This window comes from Oreochromis aureus, linkage group 3 (genome assembly GCF_013358895.1).
Source record: "Oreochromis aureus strain Israel breed Guangdong linkage group 3, ZZ_aureus, whole genome shotgun sequence".
Taxonomy (NCBI): domain Eukaryota; kingdom Metazoa; phylum Chordata; class Actinopteri; order Cichliformes; family Cichlidae; genus Oreochromis; species Oreochromis aureus.
Window position 1 is genome coordinate 34,479,290 of NC_052944.1, and position 18,495 is coordinate 34,497,784.

At 42.5% G+C, this 18,495-nt stretch overlaps 1 protein-coding gene across 3 annotated transcripts in view; it reads left to right on the forward strand.

Annotated features, from left to right (window-relative positions):
• The first annotated feature begins 7,008 nt into the window (after window positions 1–7,008).
• si:ch211-200p22.4 (phosphatidylinositol-binding clathrin assembly protein) overlaps window positions 7,009–18,495 on the forward strand; it is a 107,336-nt gene continuing 95,849 nt past the window's right edge. Inside the window, exons 1-2 of one of the 3 annotated variants that reach the window (XM_031726942.2) lie at window positions 7,026–7,153; window positions 8,142–8,296. In XM_031726942.2, the coding sequence (XP_031582802.1) occupies window positions 8,167–8,296 (130 nt within the window). In that variant the 5' untranslated portion in view covers window positions 7,026–7,153; window positions 8,142–8,166. Of the gene's footprint in view, window positions 8,297–18,495 lie in introns of all 3 variants that reach the window. The other 2 variants (XM_031726944.2, XM_031726943.2) reach the window with 2 other exon arrangements.

Below are 18,495 nucleotides of genomic sequence, written 5' to 3' on the forward strand. Positions count from 1 at the left end.
GTAATCAGGCCTGTGTGTGGTTTGTGAAATTGAGCTTAGCTTTCCAAAATAAGGTGATTAATCAGTGCTCATTTATGAATTAACAGGTAGGAATTACTTGTTCACGGATGGCCAGTTAGGTTCACATGTAATGAAATAAAAGTCTTCTAATTCCAATTCTAGATGAGTAAATGCAGATCTTACTTGTTGAAAATAAGCTTCATTTCAATTTATTTTAAGTAAGTCCTCTAAACTCTTTCCACCACTCCACCTGAATCTCAGCCTCGTCTGAGTCTACTCTTGAATAGACAGCAAAACAACATTTCGCATGAACGATGAATCACCTTGCAGTCCACCTGAATAATGGACCCAAGTGTCTCTGCAAGATGGAGGCCATTGAGTTTGCATCTTAATGGATCCAATTAAATTTGATCAGTCTCATAATTCATCAGCTTCGTATCTAGTAAAAGCTGTGGTAATGAATAAGTTATCTGAGAGAATTTCAACCAGGCGGCATCATTTCACATTTTACCCTAGAATTAAGCACACACGCACAAATCCACGGCGTCTTACACACATGAACGTGTTCAGTGAAGAACATTATCTGAAAGCTGTGGAGCGAATGAAGGACAGTTTTGAGGGTTTGTGTTGACAGCTTTTAGTTTTCAACATTTATAGCTCAGGCTGTTCTCCTCAATGCAAGCTAGACGTGACTGACAGGCTGCACACTGTAATGAAATATGAGCAGCACAGCAGGAGAATTGACTGAACTGCGCTTCGCGGCAAAGATGGACAATGACCCCGAACATATTGCGACTCAAAGCAAAGGAGTGGAATATTGGACCGAATGGAGCTGCATTTCATTCATGATGAAACTACGGCAGAATGATCCATAAACAAACAGCTGAAGAGGGAAACGGCCGAAGCTCGGCAAAGCATCACAAAACACAAAACCCTTTCTCTGGTGACGTCTCAGTCGCTGCCTGCAAAGAATTCTCAACAGAGTATTAAAAATAAACAGCTAATTTATGATTATGCTAATTTGTTCCCTTGCATCTGAAAAAGGAGCACTGTGTATAAAACTGTCTGTAATTACTCAAAGGTTAATGATATGTATTTGCTCAACCCCTCCAATTAAAGCTGAGTGTCTAAACTTCAGAATGCTTTATTTCATGTGGAAACTGTGGCAGGAAATTAAAATCATGTGGTGCCTTTATAAGGACTTACAGATGCATAAACAATAACAAGTGGTCTTTTTAGCCGGTTGCTAGGTGGTTGTTGAAAATATGATGACATCATAATGCATGACGTGAATAATAACCTTCAGAGGCAAAAGGCGTACCTGTGTAGCAGGTTTGGTTCCTGTCAATGTAGGAGTTTGCAGGCAAACAGACAGACAGAGATTTGATATTTTAAACTAAAATTCTCACACCTTACTAACTCGTGGCCCCAACTTCATTATCTAATACTCACACACTATTAACTCGTAGACGTGCAATAACATTGTTTGGTCACCGGAGGGCTTCTAAATCTGAAAAAAAAGGTGCAACATAAATAAAGTGTGATTGATTTGATACCCACCCTGCCCACAGTGAATTGAGACAAGGGAACAGATGGAAGGCTTGTGCCCTACTAGAAAATGCAAAATTGATTATCATTTATTATAGCAGCCCATTGTAGGGAAAATGATTGTGGATGGAAAAAAAATCCAGAGGAAAAAAAATTATGATTACGGAGAAGGAGATGTAGCCCTTGGAGCCAAAGTCGAGTGCGTGCATTATAATTAAGGATGGATTAACAAACGGGCGTGCTGAGCACAGACCCGGGGAGTCTTAGGGACCCCTGAGTCGCAGCCCTGTTTGTAGTTTCTAGTATAAACCTGCTCTTTAGGAGGTCAGAGAGCTCCATCATGAGAAAAGAACGATGCTGCACAGAACATAAACCTTACAGGAAGCAACTGTCTGCTGTTTGGATGCCATTGCATGTTTAGTGTTTTTTCCTTATAAGCAGTTTACTACTATGAAACAGAACCCAGGTCATCACCTCTGTAACCTGAAACCAGTTTATTGTCTTTCTTGAACTATGACAAATGATCAGCTTTGTCAGAATTCCTCGGTTCCTTGCAGTGAAAAATTATGGGCAGGCTTCTGTACTATTTGAAAGTGGTGTTTTCAAATTTATCCACTTTGGAGAGCGTTATCTTGACCAAAAACGCTGTCTCAATGTGGACGGAAGGCCAAAACGGACAGAAAAAGATGCATTTTCAAACGAAATTAGTGTGGACATGGCCTAAGATGCACTTAGAAACCATGGGAAGGAAGAATCTATTTTAACAGGAAGAGATACTCAGCAGAACCATACTTATTAGCGAGGGGCAACCAGCTGCTTATTTTGGTTTGAAGGAGTGAAAAGGAGAGCATATGGAGACAGAAATGTTCTGTTAGGGTATCTTTAAGATATGACCAACTGTTTTCCATCCTTTGTAATTCTCTCCTTAGTCTCACCTGTTAACCATACTTGTTCCCAACCTGTGTCTAATCAGCTAACCAACTTCAAACAACACCTGCATTGCTGTATTCAGGGTTTGGAGTAAAGTCCCCACTAACCACGAGATGTTAACTTGTCCACCACTTTGAACGTGTGACAATTATGGTGGCATTGCAGGAAATAGTGAATAAGGACCGAGCCACGCAGACCTAGACACTAGCACCCTGTGAAACATGTTGGCAGCAGCGCTGAGGCATAACTTTTACTTTGAAGGTGAAGTTTCTCCATTTTCCAGGTTGCATCACAGTTTTATTATGGCTCAGGTAGCAGTTAGCAGACAACCGTGACAAACTACGGCAACCAGTATGGTAAATGGAATGGTTTTTATATGGCACTTTTCTACTCGAGCACTCAGAGACCTTTGTACATTCAAACAAGCACTTTGCTCAATGCTTAATCACTTTCTGTATAATAGTCACAATCCAATGAACGCATCAGAGTACCACTTGGGGTTCAATATCTTGCCCAAGGATACTTTGGCATGCAGGGATTGAACCTCAAACGGTTCGATTAATAGATGAACTGCTCTACCTCTGAGCTCCACCCACCCCAAATATAGTAATATGCGCATGTAAGGTAAGAAACCTCAAAAGGACCACTGCCTGTTCGTAAATAAATATCTGGATTGGGGATTTTTTCCCTTGTGGTTCTTTTCAGGAGCCAAGAATTTAACAGCCAACCTAAAGCTGAACTCTGATTGGATGCGACAGTTGCTACAGAGGTCCTGGGACATGGTGGCCCATTCCTGCCCGAACCTTCTTCCACACAAAACACCAGAGACCACCACACAACAAACATCATCATCTTCTTTTCTTCTTGTTCTTTGAGCGGCTCCGTTCAGGGGTCATCTCAGCAGCTCATCAGCCTCCATTTCATGTATGACCTCCTTAAAATAACTGAAATAACCATCATCGCTTTTAAAGTAATGATTTGCACTTTTTGCATTTTGCAACCTTTTACATTCCTGTAAGATTTTATATTCATTTAAGAAACTGTATTTTATAATAAAATTTACAAAATCATGCATTTAAAATGCTTTCAGTGCTGCGAGGTACCTCGTCTTGTCTGTCTGGTCTCATCATCTACCTCAGAGGAAGCTATTTGCTCGTGCACATGCCTTAGTTACTGAAGCGTAAAGGTCGAGTCACCTAAGAGCTGTTATACATCACACCCCGCCTGATGCCGAGGCACGCCATCGATCCCAGGCATGGTAATCACACTGAAAACCATACCACCTGACACACCGTAGCCCATTTACACATCGCACATGAAGCGCGAGCACCTCGGGGTGCTCTGCTGTCCGTCTTTGTCTCTGACAGGGCGATCGCCTCCCTGCTGCCCTGTAATGGATTTACTCCCATCTCTCCGAGCGCGTTGGCCTTGGGGCAAAGCATTGGCTCGTCCCCTGATTGACAGCTGCTGATAGCGGGTTGAGAGCTTGTTGCCAGGGGCTACAGGGGGACACCCTGCATCCACACATGCAGTTGCCATGGAAATAGGGAGTTCAGGCCTTCTGCCTGCAGATGGCAACGCTGCACTCCGAGTCAGGAGGGAGGTGTGAGACCGGGGTACGAGGGCGGCACGGCGAATCGGCGGCTGTCTCTCAAAGAGGAGAGCGTGGGTTCGATTTTGCAGTTTGCACAGTTCACCCCGGCTTCACCTCAGAACCCCCCCAGCTGCTGCTTTCAATTACACGCACATCAGGTGGAGAATCTGCACATTTACACTCCTCATAGGCATCGGTGGAAATGTCTGCTGCCAGTCTCTGCGCTGCTGCACATCAATCCTCCATTTTTCCCCTCTCCTGTACCTTATCTGATCTTTTTTTATCGCTCAACGCTGCAACTGCTGCAAGAGCATAAAAAACAAACCATCTATTAAAAATCACAAACAGCAGCTGTTAGGCCACATGAAACAGGCTGTTTTTCCCCGGCTCCCTTCTGCTGTCTGACACAGGCCATGTGAACCTGTGAACTGAACCATATTTGGAAGGGGTGTGTGCACGCAGCTCTAACCACTTCCATCTACAGTGGCTTCATATCTGATTTCCTCCACAGCATGCATATTTTTCCCATCCAGATGAGCAAAGTCAGGCTGACAGCTACTCGTACGTGGATGCAGACATGCGCACACAGTTTCAGCTTCTGTTTCACATTTACTTCCTCCGGCTCTGTGTGGACAGGAGTCATCAACAGCTTGGAGGGTTTCTTTCTCTCTCTCACACACACACACACACCTGTAATGGGCAGGAGAGGAGAAGGGAAGCAAGTTGAGGTGAAACCTACCACTGTTCCCATGGAGTCACCCTCTGCTGCTGCTGCTGGGGTCAGTTTGCAGTATTTCCCACCTGAGTGACAAATACTGCAAAGTACTACTGGTTCTGTGAAGCTCAAAAGAAACAGAGCCCCACTGCATGTCTCACATCTCCCGTCCTTATGCGCTCTCCTCAGCCGGGGATTATTGCATTGTGACAGGCTGCTTACATGCAAGCAGCTGTAATGAACGTGAACCACTTAAAGCTGAGAGGAAACGGCAGCATTGCATCTGATTGCATCCTCCGAGCTGCTCCGAGAGAAACGCAGTCAGCTGCCGCCGGATATTTGATTTATTCAGCTCTCAGATCCGGTGTGATACCCACCGGGCGTTGCGCTGTGCAGCAAGCGCGGTTCCCACTGATCTTTCAGTACACCGTGTTCCGTATAACGTGGAGTCAAACAAGGACACGGCGTCTGAGGAATCACTTAATACCACCTTAAATTTGGATTCAATTTGGATAATAGTGTTTTAACAGATACACGCCGGGCCAATTTGTTGTTGCTGTGCAGCAGTAAAGCCTCCACAGTGCAAAAACACGTCACGCTTCGTGTTTTTCTCTCACACATTCCGCTACAATTAAAAGCGTGACACCTTAAAGGTTTCACACACTCCTTTGGTTCCTGGCCAATAGGTTTCGGAGGCGTTCAGGAACTGTGGGGAATATAGCAACTCTTCAGTGAGCCTTCATTGATGAGCAAGAAAAAAAAAGTTACTAAACTCCTTTTTTTATGGAGGCTTGCATTCGCCGAACAAAACAAACAAACAAAGAAACTAGACTTGATATCGCAAAATCTCAAGTTCCAGTTATTTTTCGACTTATTAGTTACAAATCATTTTCTTTCAGTTTTAACTTAATCAGTCAACATTTCAAGTCGTTTTCTCATTCTTTTAGTTATTTTTTAAAGAACTTACAGTTATATTCTCAATAATAACTCTAAATTTTAATTTATTTTAACGGGTTTTTTCTCAGTAGGTTCAGCTTGTAAATCAATATTTTAGAACTACCTAAATCAACATTTTGAGATAATAACGTGTTTTTTAAAAATTACTTATGGATATTAATAGACGTAGTCACCATGGACTTTCAGTATTTTTTATTATTATTATTATTTTTAGATTTAGTTTTGGCTTTGAGTAATTGTAATGTAAATGTACAGAATGACCACAGACTGTATATAAAAGATGGAACTAGCCACTATAATATCAGTCGCAGCAATGTTACAAAAACAATTTAGTGAATTTGTTACATTTATGTTGTAAAAAAAAGTTACATTTCATAAAGTCTCACTGTGACATTAGTGCTTGTGTGGTTAATTAGTGAACACACAGCAATGCTGTCACAACACTGGTGTTGCAAACTTATCAAATTATGACCAAATGCAGTTGCTTTATGTAATGTGCTTCTAGGCTAAGTATTTTCTACAGCTGCCTATTTTTGGGACACCTTTCCCATAAATAAATGAGGTATTTAAGACCAAAAAAACCCCCTCCTTTATTTACAACCACACATCTGTTATCAAGGGAGAAAGAATCCATGGAAACTGTTTACTGCACTAACATGCTACATGTAAACATGCGTTTTAACTTGAACACTTTAAATGACATCTGTACGAAGAACCTGGAAATCATTTTTGACCAGGAGATGTTCTTCAATGTACATATTAAACAAATATGTAGGACTGCTTTCTTTCATCTGTGTAATATTACTGAAAATTAGAAACTTTCTCAGCATGATGCAGAAAACTACATTAAAACTTCATTATAATTATGCCTTGGCTGGATTATTGTGATTTAATATTATCACATTGTACTGATAGTTCTCTAAAAAACATCCAGTTAATCGAAAACACTGCAGTGGGAGCCCATGTGTTTACACACAACTGCAGCAGATGGCTCCCCCTCCCCGAACCTGTTCTGCCAGAGGGTATTCCTGTTAAAAGGGAGTTTTTCATTCCCACTGTCACCAAATGCTTGCTTGTGTGTGTGTGTGTGGGGGGGTTTTCTCCAAAATACTGTCGTTAGCTTAGAATATAAAACACATTGAGGAAGGGTATTTTTTGCGGCTGATAGCCTTGCGATGTATAAACAGACATAATTACATAGTCACTTCTCGTGAACGAGGTGGGATTGTAAGTTTGCAGATTCCCAGCCAAGGGAGGGGATGCGTGAACGCGGCACAGTTGTGAGATCAGCTGATTTTTTACGCTGCCATTTTGTCCAGCACAGGAGCGAGCAGTCAGTCAGTCAGTGAGTGCGCAAAGAGAAACCACTGGCGAGACTTTCCACACGGCGGCACCGGGCGGAACTGTCGGTAAGAAAAATAAAAAAATAAAAAAGAACAACGGGAGCCAGTAATGTGGTGACGGCAGACGGAGGGAAGCACCAAACTGAGCCAGAGGACCGTGAAGGGAAACAGGCGAGCTAAGGGAGCTGTCAGGGAGTTTTTCTTTCTTTCTTTTATTTTTTTTAACTCAGCGGCTCCGCCGGCTCGGCTCCCCGGTCACAGACCACAGGAACCCGCTCTCTCTCTACCCGCCCGCCTGGCTGGCTGGCTTTAGCTAACCCTGCTAGCATCTCGGCTAACACCCACCGCCGCTCCTCGCGTCTCCTCTCACCGTGGGAAGCTGCAACTGTCCCGGCTGTCAGTGTCACACCGTCCTCCTCTGAACTTCAAACAATGCGCTGCTCCTGTCCGAGAGACTTTTTACGCCCAAGGGACGATTTAACGCACACTTCGCCAAGCGACCAGTGATAGCTGAGCTGCGGTCCAAGCTAACAAGTTGACGTGGAAGAGCAACTCTATTTTTTTAAAACTGTTTTCCAAGCTGTGATTTCACCAGGATTACTTTCCCTCTCTGCCCAGCCCGAGTTGGACTTGACTTTTTGGTGACTCCGGGTTACAAAGCAGCCAGATAGCTATGTTTATTTGTGGCCAGAAAGTAATTTCAAGTGTTTGCGGATTCCACAGTGGGACTCTCTCTTGGTTCGAGTACTGCAACGGAAACATTAGCTAACACAGACTGGCTCGTGTTGTGTTTACTGCTTAGATAGATAGACGGAACAAACAGTTGCCAAACATTTTTTTTGTTTTATTTTTAAATTCAGATTGTAGTTAAACGGATTGTTCTTGTACCTGTAGTGAGCTGACATTGCTGCACAGGTTGTGTGGAAGACAGTGTGTGTCTGAGTGTGTGCGTGTGTGTGCGATCCCTGCTCTCTGTTACCTCCACTTGACAGTGAAGTCACGTTGAGTTGATCCATTGATCGGATCGTTATTGTACTATTTTCGCTGATTGAAGGGGGGGAAAGAAAAAAGTCGGAGCGATGTCGGGCCAATCTATCACGGATCGGATCACAGCAGCTCAGCACAGCATGACCGGGTCGGCTATCAGCAAGGCTGTGTGCAAAGCCACCACGCATGAAGTGAGCGGACCGAAGAAGAAGCACCTTGACTGTGAGTACACCCCCCTCCACACATCATTCCCTCCCCTTGTATCTGTCCTCTTCTTCACTGTAACCTGGCTGTGGTTGGACAGTCCAGTCCAATGAGCTAAATTAGACAGCAAATCGTGTTTTTCTGTCACTTATGTGTATGACTGTAATTGCTGGTGCTCCTATTAAAGATCCAGAAAGTTTCAAGTCAAAATCCCAGGCTTCACAGTGGTCGAAACCCTCATTTTTTTCTACTCTTGGCTCTCTATGACATCACTGAGAGATAATATTCCTAATATGGGCTTCTCTGGAATGAGCACCTCCTGCCCCACCCTCCACCAATGAAACCTGAAGCCCTACAAGCTGCATTTCCTTCAGTGGGCACTTGATGCTGGCTCCATAGACCCCCATGTTAAAATGCCCAACTTTACAGTAAAAATAAATAAGTGTTGTAGTTTACATATTTGCCAGGGACCATGGAGAGCTTTCACGCTCTTAAAGGTCACTGCTTACATCACACGGTGACAGTGCACTTATGCTTGCCATATAGCTCTTCTGTACAGCAAAACTTTCAAGGTTAGAAAAACTGAGAGGTGCACAACTGGCTAAAACGACACCAAAATGCGGCTTGTGTCACAGCGGGACATCACATCTGTTGGAGCCGAGCTGCTGGTCGCAAGAGCGAGATTGTCGACTATAATGGACCCCTTAAGTCGTCCCCCTCAAAGCTGTATGCTCAGCCGCAGTGCCACTAATTAAAATCACCGAATCAGATTGTTTGAACCCATTTGTGCTGTTGGTGCCTTTATAATTGTGATGGCAGTAACCAAAACGCCAACATTGAGGCTTGAAACTTGCAAGTTGAACACCATTGGGTGACTTCAAAGCGGCTACATTGGTCTTTTTTACTGACTGTGGATCAAACCTTCAGTTTGTGAGAAGCAGCCAATCAGAGTAAAGTTGGCGGTTAAAGAGAGAGGAGGTAAAACGGCTTGATTTAGCATGATTTTGAATGGTCAGTTATGCAAAGCTGCCCTATATTCATGTGATTTCCAAAGCACAGAACTGTGCGTATATGTTACCTGGTGACTGCAGCAAAGGAGTGACTGAGGTGTAGATTTAATTGGGTTCATGTCCTCAGGAATAGAGAGGAGGCATCACAGCCAGCAGATGAAACGGTCTCTAGATGTCCCTGCTGTTTTTTGAAATGTGTCATTCTTGATTTGTTCAGTCAGTCTCTCAGGGATTCAAACTAAAGTTGGGAGAACATCTGAACATCAAGTCAGCTCACTGTTTTAGATGATGTGTCACTCTGGAAGGTGTTGAAAAGTTTACTCTCGACTTTTTGGCCAACCTTTTTCATAAAATTCACCCATGCCGCTGACTTCTGAGACACTATGCTGCTTAGTTTGGAGTCGACTCTGACTGAAACCTTAAATAGATTAGACCTGGCACTCTGTTAGGTTAGGCGAGTACAAAGCTGTGAAGAAAAAAAATTCACAGCTTGTCTCATCTTCCTGTCGCCAAAAATAATAGATCAGTCCTGAAAGATTGGACAAGTAGACTCTCGTCTACAGTTCTGTGTAAAATGAGTTCTTAAAACTCAGAGATGCTAAGTTTTACTATCAAAAATGGGGATACACTGATACATCAGATAACTGTTAACTGATTTCAGCTCCTCATCAAGCACAGTTTACTGATGTCAGCGGGTGATGGCTTTCTTTGTCGCATAAATTGTGGGCATAACTTTAGGCATGGGTGGAAAATTGATTCAGCACAGTGTTTCAATATTGTATTGATACAGGAACACCAAATATCAATATTTTATTAAATAAATCCAAATAAATAAATTAAAATATTCTGGGAATACTACTCTACTAACAAGACCCATCGCACTTCCCTCCTGAAATAAGTTCAGCCAAGGCATCAAACACATTTTGCTTGGCAGAGTATATGAATACCAACTTGACCCCATTCAATTGTAGACTGATATCGGGGTCTGTTTCTCTACTAGTTAAATGTTCTGTGTGGAAAACTGCTGGAAGAATTTCAAACACACCATGTACTTTCATGAAGAATAGCTTTTGTTTCCAGAGAGGGTAAAAAATAAGAAAACTCATAAAAATAAGGTCCATGTTGATGTTGGCCAAGATTTTCAGTTGGTGTGTCCCGAACCTAAAATGCCAAACAAACCATAGAATTGTCACATTTCAGGACCTTAGACCTGGATGTTTGAGTTTTGTTGCTTGAAAATGGGTGAGACTGACCGAATGAGAAATAAAAGCGCAAAAAAAAAAAGTTAACTGTTTCCCTATGATAGCAAGAATTCCTTAGCTATCTTAACTATAATCACTTCCCGTCTGTTCTGGAGAACCACCAGATGCCTTTTTTATGAAAAGCTTTGATAGTTTGTTTGTTTTTTTTTGTTTGTTTTTTTTTGTTTTTTTATCATGTTAGAATATTTCAGGCTTCTTGAGCTCCCTAAACAGCATTTAAGAGCTTAAAACCACAGATCTGTCAGGGTGGGGGCAAGGTCAGTTTGAAAAGAGGTGGTGTTTGAGTTGGGCACTGCACCCAACATTGGTTATGGATAGACACTTAAAACAAGAAGTTGGGGTTAGGTCAAGCTGTTGGGTTGGCTTTAAATGCCATTGTTGGTTAGGGTTGGACACCACACCCAATGTGTTGAAGGTCAGGTTAAACTGTTGGGTCACATGTAATTGAGTTTCATAAGCTAGGTTTGGATACAAAACCCAAGGTGGTTGGGCTTAGGTTCAGAGTCGGCAGCAGACCATTTAAACTGGAGGGGCAACCAACTTTAAACAGGAGAGTGTTTGACTTAAACCTCTTTGCTGTTCCAACCAAAAACAGCCATATACACTAAATATATACTCATAGAGAAACGTAGCCACCCAAAATGATAAAAGCTCCAACCAGTCAGGGCAGATGGTTGCCTGTCCTTGAGCCTGCTTCTGGAGTAAGGTTCTTCCTGTTAAAAGGGAGTTATACCTTCCTTTGGTCACCAAATTGTTGGCGTTTACTCTGTTTTATTTTAGTGTCTTTGTGATTTGGTGTTATGTAAATACAACTTTATCTGTTAGATTGTAGAGAAAAAGCAGTAGAAAAACAGGACACATTTTCTCTGTAGGTGCAAAGGTGGATCAATGAACCCATTACACTCTAACATAGCTTGGTGTGAGTGCACAATCCTCAGTACATTTCCATTTGTTTTGCAGTTTCTCACCTCAGACGTTTATAATTATGATAATCTGTTGTGCACCTCCCTAGAAATGTAACTACAGGTCTGCTCTATGCAGCTCACCGCTATTGTGAGTGGCCTGTTCAGCACAGTTGATTCCTCATGTGCATTTCTGGCTACTTTTTTTTGTAGTTTTTAAATGTATCAGTGAGAGAATAAATCAATACAAAGGTAATAATCATAGCATCAGTATGATGCATAAATGTCGCCAAATTCTTGGAGGGAGATTGCTGAAACTGTTTGGAGGGAATGTACAAGAAAGTGGAAAAACTAGAGGGACGTAACATAGGGAATACGTCCGTATGTTATACAAAGATTGCTCACAAGAGTCCAATTCAGTGCTTAGACATCATAGGGTTAAATTGAGATGCCATTTGGCTTTTGTGCTTGTCAAAATTTAAACAGTAACCGTCTAAATGGTTAGTGCTAACATTTTTGTCAGCTGACTAATCATGCCAGCACCTGTTCTTATTTGTGAAGCTCTAATCAGCCAATACATTACTTCAATCAAAGGCATCTGGTGTTTTGGGGTCTGGCGCCGATACGCAGCTCTTGTAGCCAGTTCCTTTAGTACGGACTTCAAAAAGAGTCGCAGACAGAGATAACACAGCAAGTGATAGAAGTCCCGAGGTCCCAGAAGGATGCATTGTGGTTATCTTGTTTTCAAGGAGAGCCTAAATCACTCAAATGCCTCACAGATCATGGGAGAAACATGACATTTCTTCATATGGTAGCTTTGATGGCCTTTATTTGTTGGGAAATCCCCTCACAGACACTTTCAGGTGCAGCAGCGCAGAGCACATTGTACTCCCATCGCCTTTTAGATTAGTAATTGATTCCTGACTGTCACTTATGTCCTAACTTGGTCATAAAGACTGAATGACCATGTTTCATTGCCAGTGGCATCCCTCAAATTAAACCTGAGTCATGTCGAAGGTGGCTGTGATGCAAATGTGCCATCATAAAAGAGCGAAAAAAGGAATAGATGGAATGAAAATAAGACTGAGTCACACGTGGGCATATGTGCAGCGCCGTGTTAGACATTACTGAGACTAAATGTGCTGAAGGTTTGTTTCTGGGAACTGCCTTTGTCGGCTGTGGGATGCACATGTTTGATTGATGTTTCAGCTCAGCTGCCTCACATCCGTCAACTCCACCTCCTCCTCGCTCACAAGACTCAGCTGCTGACGTTTGAGGAAAAAGACGTGCATTGTCTCTGTTCCTTTGTGAACCTGGCTGGACTTTAATAGCCAATAAGCCACGTCAAGCTTAATCATTGTAGATATTGATTTCTTTGTGAGAGCAACAACCTCGGTGCCGTTGGGGGAAGGGGCAATCAGTGAGCAGTGCATTGCATGGTATTTGTCCTTCTGATGATTTTTAACACGAAGGTAACATGCAGTGTTGTCAGGCTGTTAACTTCATTGTGTTGCTGGTATGAAGGAAGGGCAGCCAGCAGGCAGGAATAAAAGGCAGGCTATCTGTTTGTCATTCAGTCTGGCAGGTAGTCAATTTGTGAGTCGGTTAGCAAGAATGTGAGGCTGGCAGGGAGTGTATTCGATCACTACTCAGTCAACTAGTCAGCCAGCTTATTCAACTATTCAGTAAAGCAGTAAATACTGGATTGTCTGCCTGTAGGTGAGCCCCATTCATGCTGTTATGCTTTCCCTTGTTATACTGTTACAACAAGGGAGACTCCTATCAAACATAACCAGAGATTTAAATACAGAGGTCAGCTTATATGAAGGTAATGACTGTGAGCCAAAAACCTGTGTTAAATGCTCGATTTCAGACCCTCTGTATAGCTCTGTATGATGACCGAGAAGGCAGGCCCTTTTATAGAAAAGACTGGGTTTGCATGAGAAGTTAGTGAGGGTGGTCTCTGCCTATGCAGCTACCCTTGGAAAAACCTTGAAACTATTCTAATGGTTGTCAAGCCACGTCTTGGTGGTCTATGTTATTGGTATGTGCTCAGGTGTCAAAGGTCATTATTAAGAGTTTTGGGGAGGTCGTCTGTATGGAGGAAAGGGAAGATGGCTTTTTTAAAAGGCAAGCTAAAACAGCCTTGGTATAACACATAAGGATTATTCTGAACTGTCAGTCATGCAAAGCTACTCTAGAGTCCAAGAAGTGAGCTGGTGTGCCTGGAGCCTCTCTCAACTGCCATAGGCCCGGAGGTTGGAGCATGTTGGAAAGTCTGTTGGAGACAGACGGAAGATTGATGGATAGATTGATGGATGTTTATGACTTACTAAGTCTTTATAATACAGTAATATAGATGCACTATTTTTGGTTTCCGCTGTACTGGGAAATGTCAGCAGCAGCAGCGATAGATAACACGTCGGCTGTGTTGAGCAGTGCTTCGCTGTCAGCTGAAGGCCTGGTGGCAGGAGACTGAAGTAACGTGTCTAAAACAGACAGAAACACTGTTAGAAACTTTACATTATTTTTAGTCCTGAATAGATTCTCCCCACACTGCCAACAAAATGTGTCGGTAATGGGACTCCTGGGTACGCTGAATTGAAATATCGCCAAACAAACCTCCTAAACAGTATAATTTGTGAGGATAATACCCGACAAGTCTTACATTGCATGATTATGTATTGGCTTAGGAGTGTAACTATGATCCGGACATTTGGATTCACGCTGAGATCAAACAAGCTTGAAATGAAATTTGTGTCATAATCTCAACTGGAAGTTTTAATCTGCTTTTGTTGTCTGTGGTGGTTACACAAATAACCCAGGCTCCATGATGCTTAGCCAGGCCTCACTGATGCAGTCTCTGTTTATTACTGGGGCTTTAGTTTATGGTTGCACTCCAGTGCCATAGCCGTTTGGGTACTAAAGTTTCATGCGGGTCTTTAAAGCTAATGAGAATCTGTAGTGGAGTTTACTTGTCTAAAGACTGCTGGCTCATTCTGTGAAAAAAAAAAATCAACAGGTGCCTTCTTACCTGAACCCCTCAGAAGTGGCTTAGGTTTTGGTATAGTATTATAATTAATGTAAATATTTTACCTGTAAACTGGTAAAATAAAGTACATGGATTTGGGTTGAAATTTTTTAAGATGCCTGTTTTTAATCTCTTGTACCTACTTTAATACATGACGCATGATATCTTAGCAATGAAAGATACATTTAAGCTTTGTTTTAAAAACTGCAACCAAAAAGATCAGCCACCCCTAGTTGGTGGAACAAGTAGTAAACAGTAGTAAGTAAACCGATAAAAATCCAGGGGACCACTGCTTGTTTCTAAATATCAAATTGGGGTCGTTTGCAGACTGGGACACTTTGAGTGGGTAGAACTGGATGCAGAGCTTAAATGCGTTTTCCAAGGTTTAACCCAACCTTATCTAATATGAGGAAGTGGTAAATGGACTGCTTCCTATATCAAATATCTGTGGTATCAGAGGTCAGGTTTTCTGAAAATAACGCGATAGCTTGAAGATGATGTCACCAATGATTTGATAGTTAAATCTAGTAAAAATCTTGGATACGTTCGAATATCGGTGTTCTTGACCTCAAGGTCAGTGTCAGAGGTCATGTTTCCTGAATATCTTGTAAATGCAATAACTGAAGAAGCTACCTAGAATTTTTAAATTGATGAGGCTGAGGGGTAGCACTGGTAGAAACCAATATTTGTTTATTTATTTTTTTTAATATGGTATGACCCTGCTACATTTACAAAGTCTGAAGATCTTGGGCCTTGGAGAGTTATTAAATAACTGACGTTTTCTGCAGCAGGGTGCTAATCTAATGTCAGTTTGTCACTTAAGCTGGCACATTAATGATGCATTCAGGAGGCAGAGGTAAAATGCTTTTGGACCAGTCTGGACCAGTCTGAACTGGTCCAGCAGCTAACATTTCCATAAATTAGGGAATTGTTTGCCTACAGAGCCGCTTATCTGTGGTCAGAGGACAACCTGGACACCAAAGCACAGGTTAGACTGTGCTGCTGCTAAGTTTTAGTTTGTTTTTTTTCTTTCAGCATCTCTATTTCTGACACAGTCAGGGCCCCTTACTTCTGCATGCACACAAACACACCACCATCATTTTCTATTGCTCTCCTCTTGGCACAAATTCACCGCAAGCAGCTGTGACTGTCTGACAGCAAGCTGTGAATGATCTCACAGGCATATTTGCATCTAGACCCAATAACCGAATAACCCTGGCAGATGCCTTTCAGAGCTGCCAGCGGCGGGCGCGTAAGGGGTTCATGAGGGCTGCCGCGAAGCCGTGACATTCACGCGCCACTGGCAAAAATAAGTGCCGTTTTAAAGCCATTTAGTGTCATGATTGGGACTGTCCACCTCAATTAACCCCGGCGTGTGAGTCAGCGGCAAAAATGACGAGCTCGTCCCCATCAGGGCTGAAAAAGCTCTTCTATTTATGGAGATTATTGTCATAAAAATCAGTGAGGGAGGGTCAGAGTATGTTGGGAAAGTGTCTGTTTCCCCTGGGACACCTGCTTGCAGTTTGCATGTTGTCAAGTTGAGAGATGCTGTTTGTTGACTCCGGCCTCTCTAAGCAGACTGCCACACTCGGGAGGTTGTTTTTTTTCACCGCCTCTTTTTCTCATCATTGAGATTGTTTTGCAATCTTATAGCTGTCAGGAAGAAGTTGTGACATTTAAACTGAAGTCTAGTTTCCCGTTCACTACTGCTCTGTTGTCATGGCAGCAAACCAGCCAACTGGCATGTGTTAAATGGACTTTAGTTGACAGGGGAAGTTGGATGGCGAAATTGACCGTCGACTCAGTAGCTCTGCTGTTTTTACGACCTTTGTTTATGCAGTTGAGTGTTTGGGCGTTTGTTTTCTTAAGTCCCCGGTTAAGGTGATGGATCATCCAACTACTGTAAATAAATAAAAAAAACAGAGTGGGGGAACTACTTTGTGTGTTTGCGATTTATTTACTTTAATGGATGTTGGTGGTGTGGGCCTCCAGAACTCTCACACCCTGACGTCACAGTCACATAAGTGAAGGTGTGCATGACATAGCAGTCCCTGCCTGCTCTAGCTCTTATCTCATGCCCAGACAGTGAACCACCTCTGGACCGTCTGCCTGTTTTCTATGTTGTTGCTCTGTTGTTGTTTTTGAAGGTTGACAGGAAAAGGTGATTGAGCCATGGTAGGGTGATTCAGAGACCTCGAGGTCTACAGAAGTCTTATTAGCAGATGTTGGTGGAAATAAAAGTAAGGAGATAAAAATATTATGTCTGACTATCTTCAGGTTCAGTGCAAACGTGATGAAGACCTGTCCTAGACAAGAAGAGGTGTCAAGAAGACCTCATGATGCATCTTAAAATTGCCATGCTTTTTTGGATGAATTACTTTCCAGCAACATCTAATACCCTGTCTTTCTATAGTTTGTAATGATATGTTAGTATAGAAGCTCAGAGATTCAGATTAAACAATAATTTGAAAACATGAGACCTTATGGAAAGGGAAAGAAAAACCATTCTGCAATGTCTTTTCTTCTATTTTTGACTTTGTCTCCTTCTACATCGGCGCTGACGTGGCGGTATTGTCTGCGTGGTGACACCTATCATTCAGGAGAATACTGGAGCCGCTTCCAGCGCCTTAATGGCGAGCATAAATAGAAGTGGCTGTGTGATATACTGGGGCCTTCAAGACAAGGCCTTTGAGTAGTGCATTAAAATCATTTTGCTTCAGATTTTCATCTGACCACTTTAAGCTTGTGTTAATAATTAAATTAAAGGATGAATTTTGCTGGACAAACCTCCCCCCCAACACACACACACATTCCTCTGGGTCTAAGAGTCATTTTTGGGTATAGCCTGTGGGGTTTCTCCAAACAGTGCCAGTAATGTTTGCTGAGTCTCTGATGGTCAGCGCTGCTGCTGGAGTTGCGTCATTACACTGAAACATTTTGTTCCAGCACATGTAAGACTTTTATTTATTTACTTAGATTTTTTATAGCTCTTTTTGCTTATTTTCTTGAGTCTTTTTATTGGAGAGAAGAGTTTAATTCTGTGTCTAACAGTGCGGCAGTGCTAATCTAAAGCTGCTCTGTGGCCACACACGGATGCAGAGATTGACAGCATAGCGCCTTATTGGGTGTCTGCCCACATGGATGTGTTGACTCATGTTTGGAGGCTTGTGCAGTCTGTGCCGTCGTAGGCAGCTGACCTGAGCATTTACTGGAAGTTTCTCCCTTTTATCCTATGATAGCAGTTCCAAAGGTTGCCCCTGGCTTGCCAGAGTGGCAGGTACATGGTCGCCAGAAAATGACCATTTGGCCTGTATGCTCGTGTCGTCCTTGCCTCCTGCCCTGCCTGCTGTTGTACCATCCTACATGCCTTTTTAGATTCTTGGTCAGCATATCCTGTTATTGAGTCCATTTTCAGACCTTTCTGCTCAGTAGCAGCCAAGTTTATGGTAGCTTAATACAACATGCCACATCATATTTTTTATTTTATTTTTTTAGCCGGCTGGCTGAGCTGCCGGCCCACGTCCTTTTACATCATGTTGCGTCGGGCCATTTTTAGCCAAACCTTAAAACTGGGTTACGCTTACATGACAAATTGATGTGGCGCTAGAGCAGTCCTGCACACCAGTGCTTTGACTCGCTTTGTCTGGGCAACAGTGTTGTTTCTCCAGGTTTGTTTAGGAGGCAAACAAAGGTCTTGTGGGCGCTGAGTTATTAAGCTCCGGTTTATGTGGTTTGTGTTTCCGCCTACAGCGAGTTGGTGCTCATTCAAACTTTATGACTCCACATCAGACAGCAGCTCGCAGGTCACCTTGAGTGCTCTCTCATGTGTGCTGGAATATGTTTACAGGTGTGATTTTTAAGGTGTAATCCTCTATTTTAAATTAAAAGCCTCTAAAAATGTGCGTTTAATGTATAAAAATGTCTGTATTCCACAAACTAAAAATACAGTACTTTTGATAAACCGCTTAACTTAATTTTTAGACTTTAAGTTAGCTTTAAGTCATAATTGATT